The sequence below is a fragment of the Mandrillus leucophaeus genome, unplaced genomic scaffold, assembly GCF_000951045.1.
Source record: "Mandrillus leucophaeus isolate KB7577 unplaced genomic scaffold, Mleu.le_1.0 Scaffold290, whole genome shotgun sequence".
NCBI classification, from domain to species: Eukaryota; Metazoa; Chordata; class Mammalia; order Primates; family Cercopithecidae; genus Mandrillus; species Mandrillus leucophaeus.
The window spans coordinates 587,646-597,230 of record NW_012103032.1 but is presented as its reverse complement, the minus strand read 5'-3'; the positions used below and the strand labels follow the sequence as shown (position 1 = coordinate 597,230).

General features: G+C 54.9%; 1 protein-coding gene across 8 annotated transcripts in view; it reads left to right on the top strand.

The window, feature by feature from the left end:
• The window catches only part of MPP2 (membrane protein, palmitoylated 2 (MAGUK p55 subfamily member 2)), a 44,378-nt gene that overhangs the window by 2,846 nt on the left and 31,947 nt on the right, over positions 1-9,585 (top strand). For 3 of the 8 annotated variants that reach the window (XM_011985871.1, XM_011985869.1, XM_011985873.1), the window contains exons 2-3: positions 2,363-2,426; positions 8,531-8,649. In XM_011985871.1, the coding sequence (XP_011841261.1) occupies positions 2,396-2,426; positions 8,531-8,649 (150 nt within the window). In that variant the 5' untranslated portion in view covers positions 2,363-2,395. Of the gene's footprint in view, positions 1-705; positions 777-2,362; positions 2,427-5,291; positions 5,584-6,243; positions 6,401-8,530; positions 8,650-9,585 lie in introns of those variants that run through there. The other 5 variants (XM_011985872.1, XM_011985875.1, XM_011985870.1 and 2 more) reach the window with 5 other exon arrangements.

Genomic DNA, 9,585 nt, shown 5'->3' with positions numbered 1-9,585 from the left:
AGGACGGGTTGGGGGTTGGTGGCTGGGGCAGTCATTTAGTGACCTCATCCCTGGTCTCCGGCGGGCGCGCTTGCAGAGAGAGCCTTCTTTGATGGCTCGCAACACGCCCCCCTCCCCCAGGTCCTAGCGCCCAGTGTGTTAGGGCTGGGTCCGCTGGGGCAGGAGTGATCCGATTGTCCAAGCATGCACGTCCGCCTGGCCTTTCGACCCCCATCCTCTGACCCTCAGTTCTGTCCAACCCTCCCCGCGACCTCTTGCTCTTCAAAGCGCCTTTGTCAGACCTTTCTTCTTCGCACCTCTTTGTATGTGTACGGATGGAGGGATGGGTGGGAGGTTGGAAGAAACCTCTCCCTTTTACTGCTGGTCCCCTCGCCTACGGACACTTTGGGTGATGGGGATATCTCGGAGGCAGAGCTGAGAGGGCATCTGGGCCCAGGCTTTTGGAAGCCGAGGTGCAGGTTCCCAGATGCCTGGGTGCAGGACCTTGGCACGGAGCCAGGCTAGCTTGCCTGGCACTGCCGTTCTCTTGTGGGCACAGCCAGGCCCCGCCCTCTCAGAGGCTTGGACAGGCTTAGGGGAGCAAAGCCAGCCGATGCTGTGGGAACCGACTCCCCGGGAGAAAGCCCAGGCAGGCTGGGCAAGACTTCTGAGCGCAGGGATTTCATACATGATTCTCCCCGCCTTTTCCCACCCTCCTCGCTCTAGGGAAGGAGGACTTCTGGAGTCAAGAGTCTCTGACCTTATGAGGGAGAGCAGCAGCAGCCAGAAGGCTCCAGGTCATCAAGGCCTGGGGCAGTGAGGGAAGGGATCCCTCCTCCCTGCTCTCTAGAAGTAGAGATTGGCACCAGAGGCACGGGCCAGCACAGTGGATCCTGGGCATTTCTTCCAGCCTGGGTGTGGCCTGAATAGGGGTGCCCTTCCCCTCGCTGAAAGCACCTTTCTTCCAGGTCCTCAGGGGCAGAGCCGGGAGGAAAGGGAACCATCCCCCTCACTTTTGTAATTTCTGTCACCTGAGCTCAGGTGACCAGCTCAGGCCTGAGAGAGGAATGGGAGCAGAGAGGGTTTTATTGAAATCAGGTACGAGTCCTCTGGGAAGAATCCTCTTTGGGGGCAGGTGGAGTTGCTGTGGTTCCCTCATCCCCAGGACTCAGCAGGCATTCAGTCCTAAAGTGGGCACTGCCAGATGCTTCCCCCCACTCCCCACCCCTGCTGTGAGCCACTGCCTCCTGTTGTCATGGCAACTAGGAATTAGGGTTTTATCCAGCAGCACATGCCCAGGAAGGCAAAGGGAAGAAGGGTGGGGGGTAACCCCCTGCCCTCTCCTGGGAGAAGGAGGGAGCCCATCCTAGCCTGGGGAGGCCCTGGAATGGAAACTGGGGCTGTAGACTCCATGCCTGGTTCTGCCCAGAGCACTTGGTCTCCTTGTTCCAGCTCTGAGCTAAGAAAGGGAGAGAGGAGAGAGAGCCAGCCAGAGGGGCCATGGAGAGGTACATGTAACTTCTGTCAGCCCCCCAGATAAATGTCTGTGAAACATCGACGCTTTGGTAGGCCTAGGTTCCAGAAGCAAATAAAATCAATGTGGTTCTGGCTCTCAGGGAACCTACAGTCTGGGAGTACTCGTGTTTTCTACTTTGACTCAAATTCTGGACTCTTCCATTATTTTTTAAAATGACTTTTTAAAAAAGACAAGTTCTTGCTCTGTTGCCCAGGCTGGAGTACAGTGGCACAATCATGGTTCACCACAGCCTCGACCTCCTGGGCTCAAGAGATCCCCCTGCCTCAGTCCCACAAGTAGCTGGGATCATAGGCACGCACTGCCACACCTGGATAATTTTTAAATTTTTTGTAGAGATGGTGGTCTTGCCATGTTGCCCAGGTGGGTCTCAAACTCCTGGGCTCAGGTGATTCTCGTGCCTCAGCCTCCTAAAGTGCTGGGATTATAGGCGTGAGCCACCTTGCTCAGCCAAATTATGTTCTTACCCTCTAAAAATTCTACTTGTTCCTTCTTCAAACAAACAAACAAAAAAGACAGCAGGAAGAAACACTTTATTTATATACTTATTTTTGAGTCATAAAACCTGGATTTTCATTCTAGCTCTCCTTATTAGCTTTGTGATCTTGGGAAAATCAGTTAACCTCCTTTATCTTCCATGGTCTCCTCCTCCTCAGAGAAATAGGCGTGTAATACCTGCTCTTCCTGCTTCCCAGGACTGTTGGAATCATTGTTGTTCTCTAACCCCCACTTTCTGGGCAGCACCTTCTCCCCTACCTTGCTGACTGGTCCTGAAGGGGAGGCTCTTCCTATTCCCTTCCCCATTGCTTTGCCCTTGTATCCACTCATCCTCCTCTCTCCCCTCTCTAGGAGAGACGTTTCAGAGTCCTTGCCTCCTTCACCATGCCGGTTGCCGCCACCAACTCTGAGTCTGGTAAGAAGTGGGTGAGGATGTTAGCTTATTTCAGTGGTTCAGAGGGTGCCAGTCAAGGACTTAGGGGTGGGCACTTGCACAGGTCCAGATAAGGACCAACTGGCTCCACTGCTCTTCCATCCTACCACTCAGCCATTCCTTCTGGCAGCTGCTGTGGCCATCTCCTCTGTGTGGGTTCCTGTGCTGGAACGGAGAAGAGAAGGAATAAGACCCGTACCTGCTCCCCAGCTCCAGTGTAGGGCTGGAGCACAACTCACTTCTGTGGAAGGCAGGGGATGCATGCTCCAGAGGTGACCCGTACTATTGCTGGAGGGCAGTGGCATGGGACCAGGGCTTCAGGAGGTGGCCTGGGAGCTGGGCCTTGGAGAATGGCTTGGGGATGGAGGGATTACAGCAATACAGCCTGGGGCTGAGAAGTCCATAATCACTGCCCACTAGGCCAGCATGTGCCACAGGTGGACAGGTGGTACTGGGGGCCAGGAAGCTCTGAGTGAAGGAACGAGAATACCAGGTCAGGATACCTGGGCATGGCTCTGTAGGAGGCATTAGGACAAGGGAATGGGCCATTCAGATAAACTAGCAAAGCCTCAGTAGCAAACTGCTTAACCTCTTGGAGCTCACATTTCCTCTTCTGTGAAGAGGCTGCTGTGAGACGCAAAGGCTGTGATGGGAGAGCACATTACTTTTAGGAATAGTCATACTTATTATACTGCTGTTGCTGCCACTGCCACCAAGTTGTTATTGTTGTTTTTAAGACAAAGTCTGGCTCTTTAGCTTAGGCTGGAGTGCAGTGGTGCAAGCTTGGCTCACTGCAACCTCTACCTACCAGCCTCAAGCCATTCTTCTACCTCAGCCTCCCGAGTAGCTGGGACTATAGGTGTGCACCACCATGCTGAGCTAATTTTTGTATTTTTTGTAAAGACAAAAATGTTGCCCAGGCTGGTCTCAAACTCCTGAGCTCAAGTGTTCCACCTGCCTCAACCTCCCAAAGTACTGGGAATTCAGGTGTGAGCCACTGTGCCTGGCCTGAGTTGTTATTTTGGCATTAACCCTGTGTCCTTGAAACAGTCACCTCCCTTTGAAGACCTGAGAATTCCCTAAGATGAGATGATGGGACAAGATCAGTGTTCTTAACTTTTTTTTTTTTTTTTTTTGAGACGGAGTCTTGCTCTGTTGCTCAGGCTGGAGGGCAGTGGTGGGATCTTGGCTCACTGCAACCTTCGCATCCCAGGTTCAAGTGATTCTCCTCCCTCAGCCTCCCGAGTAGCTGGGATTACAGGCACCCATCATAATGCCCAGCTAATTTTTGTATTTTTGTAGAGATGGGGTTTTACCATGTTGGCTAGGCTGTCTCAATCCCCTGACCTCAGGTGATCCACCCACCTTGGCCTCCCAAAGTGCTGGGATTACAGGTGTGAGCCACCGCACCTGGCCTGTTCTTAACTTTTATTGGTCCTGAGTCACTTAGAATCTGGTGACAGCAGTGAGCCCTCATCGTAGACATATGCATCCATGCACAAAAGGTACATGCCACTCTAGGAGCTCATGGATTCCTGTAGTGCACGCAGGACCCCAGAAGGTTGAGTTCCCTGTGCTAGAGGCTCTCTGAGTCCTGGGCAGCTGGGAATTGCTATGGTTCTGCTCTTGAGTTGTCTGAACTTCCCCCTGCCTGGATGCCTCCCTCCCATGCAGCTCCTTCCCTTGCTCGAGGCCCCGCTACTGCCTCTGCTAGAGGTTCCAGGGCTGCCACTTTGGGTAGAATGATTCCTCTGTCCCTCCTCTCCAAGAACGTGAAGGGAGTGAGCCAGGGTCTACACTGCGGCACACTTGTCCAGGAAAGGCCTCTTCTCCTTGCAGTGGAGGGATGGCACCAATGTCCCCAGCTTCTGCAGCATTGGAGGGCTCAGTTCCCCATCTCCTGTCCAGCCTGCTGGGCTCCCTGGGGTCTCCCCGCCTCTTTCAGCCTGCCTAGGCCCCACTGTAAGCTGCTTAGGGGTTAATTAAACCCACCCCTGAGCCCGTGCTTAATGGCCTGTCCATCGGGGCTGCCTAGTAAACCCATCAGTGGTGCCTGACTGGGGTGTAGGAGGAGGAGCAAGCCCAGCAATTTGGCTTCCTTGTTGCAGACCACTTGATGGGGGCGTGGTGGGGAGGATGGGGGACAGGGAGTGGAGCCTTGGGGTGTGGCAGTGGGTTTTGCTTCCTCAAAGGACTCCTGGGGCTCCTGCTCCCCTTCATGTTGTTCGAGGGGCTGCTTCTGGCTTCTCATATTCAAAGGAAGAAGTACAAAGTATTTCTCTTCCTTCAGGCAGCCTCTGTCCTATCCCGAGCTACATTAACTCCCAGCTTCAAAAATCTAATGCTGGGTTCTTCCCCTTATTATCTGGTGGTCATTATACTTCCCACAGGACAGAGAGACAGCTGTGTCCCTGCCTCTGAGTTCAGGCTCCCCTTCCCTCCTTCCCTGGGAGATCCCTGTCTTGGACTCTGTGAAGGGCAAAGCTAACAAGGTCCTTTTTCCGCCCTTCCCCATGGGTCAGTGTGGTTGTTGGAAGGGAGGGAAAAGGTATAAGTGTATTCTTCTTGCAGAGAGACCCCATATCTACTTTGGGTAAAGTCAGGGGCCCTTTTCCTGAGAGTTGGGAGATAAATGGGCAATGGCACTGGGCTGAGAGCTTAGAGATCCTGAACCTGGCATCTCCTGATCTGCAGCCTTGCTCCCTCTTCCGCTGTCACCAGATTCCCTTCCTTCTTTGGATCAAGACTGGGATCTGTGGCTGCTTTCAGGTGGAGCTGTCCCTTTAAATTTCTCCTCCATCCCTGGGTTACTGTCCTGGTGTGTAATTCTGCTGCCATGGAAACCCCAGGGGTGCAATGCGACCTGGTGCCACTCCTTGGGGAATGGCTGAGTGGAGGCTGCCGTACCCTGGTGGTGGCCTCTTGGGCACAAGATCTCAGAGGAATGGGGTCACCGGGGTGGAGCTGAATCCCTCCCTTCTGCCCACACTTTTCCCTGTGTGCAAATGTGTCCTCACTTTTCCTTTCTGGGGAACTGAGTTCCAAGATGCCTGACTTGCTTCCTGGGCATCACCCCCTACATCAAGGGGAAGAACTCATGGGAGATGGGGGAGGGGAAGAAGCTGCTGTGAGGCGAGGGGTAAGCAGGGCTGGGGCACCGTCCCTACCCACAGTGATGTCACCCCCCGCCCCCTGTATCCTGCCTCCCAGTGGCTGGCCGCGGGCTGGTGGGGGGAGGCGTTTGGGACTTGAGGTATTTGCCCCATGCCCGAGTGAGGCTGCCTCCCGGTGGAGGGGTGAGTCGTTCTTGGGGACTTCCTTCGATTGAGGGACCATTGTAAAGGAAGCAGGGCCTGGAGAGGGGACTGAGAGCAGAGGTCAGAGGGCATAGGCAGGAGGTGGTATGGGGTGTATCAGAGGAGGGACTTCTAGAAAAGAGGGTGCAGGGACAAGATGGGTCAAGACTTTTCTCCCTCGGGTCTCCTGAAGCTGGCTGTGAGGGGAGGGTCTCGGGGTACCGCGCCAGTCTTGAAGGGGCAGCATGCCTACCCCCTCCCCAAAACCTCCTGTTAGACGCCTCCTCCCCATCCCCACCGACACTGACATGCTGGGGATCGGGCCATCTGTGGGACTAGGGCTCCCTCCCACCACCTTTCTCCCACCCGGGTTACCGCCTGCTCTGCACCGCGCAGCGCCAGTCGGGGGCTTTAGCCAATCAGCAAGGCGATCACGGCAGCTGAGCCTTGCTATTGGCTGGTTCCTCAGAGGGTGCTCCCCGACTCCCGCCTTCTGTAGCCCCGGCAGGCTCTGGCTCGGGAGGCGGCAGACGGCAGTGTGGAGGACACTCCGGGAGTCCCCGGGGCTGGGGGCTGCCATGGCAGGCAGCCCAGGCAGCGGGGTCTCCTTGGAGGGTATATCCCTGGGCTCTTCTGAGGAAGCGGAGCTCCAGAGGGAAGGTAGGGAAGGGTGGGCCAGATGGGGGCGGGGCAGCTGGCCCCTTAGCCTACCTTCCTCCAGCAGAGTCGGGGCATGTGGGGAGGGTGGCCTGGGAGAGGTCATCTGAGGGCACCTTCAGGAGAGCTGTCCTGGGCAGAGGGCACCAACTCCCTTGGCTCAGTCCTCCCCTGGATAACTGACGGAGGGAATCTGGCATACCCTGACAGGGAGGGAAGGGTCCCTGCCCTGGCCTCTTTCAGAGCCCACTGGGGGCTTCGCAGGTCTCTGACCAATGCCAAGCCCTGGCCTGGGCAAGAGGGGTCTGAAGGGCAAGCTTGGCCTTTTTTTCTGGAGAAGGCAGGGAGCAGGAGGAGGAAGGAGATGGGAGTCCAGGAGTCCCTGAACCATCTCTGACAGCTCCAGTTCTAGTGCCCCCTCCTCTCCACTCCTGTTCCTTCCTGGAGGAGGGGAGCACTGACAGGAGCATTGAGAGGCGCCAGGGGTGCATCCTCCCCCGTCCTCCATGGCTTGGGTTCTGTTATGCAGATGTAGGCATAGGTGGCATGGTGGCAGAGTAATGATACCCCCTGCCCATCTCTGCCCCCAGCTGGGCACATTCTGCTTCTCACTTCCTTTCCCGGGAACTTGCCACAGCCTGGAACTCCCACCTCTGCCAGTGAGTGAAGGCAGCCCCGACCTCCGATCTCCGGGGCGTTGTTGCGGCCCAGCTGCAGGTGTTATCATGTCCTCTGTTATGCCCCATTCCGGGCTGAGAGTTTGCTTATCCCTGTGATGACTTGGTGTGACCTTGGCCTTTGGGTGCCCACAGTCATTCCAGGCCTCCAGTGCCTATTTCCCTAGCTCCTGCCAGCGTTCCAGGCTTCAGCTTTGACTTCCTATCATCCATGTTAATTTCTCAGTTATAGATCATTGCCACTCAGAGCTGAAGGGCCTGTAGTCATCATCTCGCCCAACCCATCCATCTTACAAGCAGGAAAGACTGAGGCCAGTGAGGGACAGTGACTTGTACAATGTCACACTGAATTAGTGATGCTTAGACTGGAGGCTCTGCAGGCCCCGGCTCCTGTGTGGCTGCCCGCTTGACTTTGGGCCTGTACTCAGGGACTTGCTCCAAGTACTGTCTGTCTCATCCTTAAGCCTGCCAGGTGCAGGTGGCTGAGTCCTGGGCTTCAGCCCATCTAGAGATTGAGTGAGGAACTTCTGGTTTTCTTTCCTTTTTCTTTTTTTTTGTTTTTTTAAGACAGTCTTATTTTTTAATTTTTATTTTATTTATTTGTTTGTTTGTTTTTCGAGACAGAGTCGCACTCTGTCGCCCAGGCTGGAGTGCAATGGTGCAATCTTGGCTCACTGCAAGCTCCGCCTCCCAGGTTCATGCCATTCTCCTGCCTCAGCTTCCTGAGTAGCTGGGACTACAGGCGCCCGCCACTATGCCCGGCTAATTTTTTTGTATTTTTAGTAGAGACGGGGTTTCACTGTGTTGGTCCAGATGGTCTCGATCTCCTGACCTCGTGATCCACCTACCTCAGTGTCCCAAAGTGCTGGGATTACAGGCGTGAGCCACTGCTCCCAGCCAGAGACAGTCTTGCTCTGCCACCCAGGTTGGAGTGCAGTGGCGTGATCTCAGCTCACTGCAATCTCTGCCTCAGCCTCCTGAGTAGCTAGAATTACAGACCTACACCACTATGCCTGGCTAATTTTGGTATTTTTAATAGAGATGGGGTTTTGCCTTGTTGCCCAGGCTGATCTCGAACTCCTGGCCTCAGGTGATCCACCCAACAGCTTGTGGTTTTCTGGTGCAGGGCAGGACCTGGAACCTGACACCTGCTTCCCTTTCTCCCTTCCTCCCACCTCAGAGTCCCTTCCAGCTGCCTGGAGCCTCCCACCTACTCAGGCTGGTGTTACCTAGGGTGGCGAGAACAGGCCAAGGAAACCGTCCCCTTCCTCAAGGACCCCTGTCCCAGGCATTCAAGGGCCTGGGGTGCCTGTGCTGGGCAGGGAGGGGAATGTTGTCGGGGAGGGGCTGTCTTCTGTGGGACATGGGGGTGGGGGAGTGGCAGGTATTGTGGTGTGTTTTAGTCTTCTGTACCCAGCTGGTACCTGTGTATCTCACTGCCCATACCTTCCCCCAGCCATGCAGCAAGTCCTGGACAACTTGGGATCCCTCCCGAATGCCACGGGGGCTGCAGAGCTGGACCTGATCTTCCTTCGAGGCATTATGGAAAGTCCCATAGTAAGATCCCTGGCCAAGGTACAGTGCTCCAGGGAGGTGGGCACAAGGGCACTGTGCCTGGGAAGGCACAGTAGGGGATGGGGTATTAGCTACAGAGGGCCCTGGGAATGGGGCATGTGGCACAAGAGGCCCCCCTGAAGGGGACTGTAGAAGAAAATCATGCCCAGGTGGTGACCTGAGTGGCTGCAGGTAGACGGGGCTGCCCTGGCACCTGTCTGGTGAGTGCGTGGGTGGATGTTTGGTGACCGCCAGCTTGTGGAGTGTATGATTGGTGTGGGCCAGCATGCACATGTTGGAGAACCTCTAGAATTCATCTTGCTTGTCCTTCTGCCTTTGGGCATTTTGTGTGCATGTCTTTCTAAGGTCACCTGCTATGTGTCAGGTTGGGGAGAGATTCACTGAAAGAGAAAATTATAGGACAATTTGATAATGACAGTGATAGAGGTGGATACACTAGGCATTTTGGGAGCATAAAGTACAGATGCCTAACCCAGCCTGGGGTGGGCAAGGAGGCCTTCCTGGAGGAAGGAACACTTGAGCTGAGTGAAAGAATGAGGAAGAGGGGGAGGGCATTCTGGGCCACAGAAGAGCTTGAGCAGAAGCACAGAGGTAAGAAAAAGTCAGGAGTGTGCAGGGGATTGGAAGTGCTGGTGTGAGGCTGAGCCTCAAGCGTGAGACAATGCGAGCTGTGCAAAGGTTGGGGGCTGTGTGTAGGTGCTTGGGCATCCTTCTGTGAGTGTCGTGAGTATCAGGGAGGCTTTACGTGTGTGTTTTTTGTTTTGTTTTGTTTTGTTTTTGAGACAGAATTTTGTTCTTGTTGCACAGGCTGGAGTACAATGGCATGATCTTGACTCACTGCAACCTCCATCTCCTGAGTTCAAGTGATTCTTCTGCCTCAGCCTCCCAAGTAGCTGGGATTACAGGCATGTGCCACCATGCCCAGCTAATTTTGTA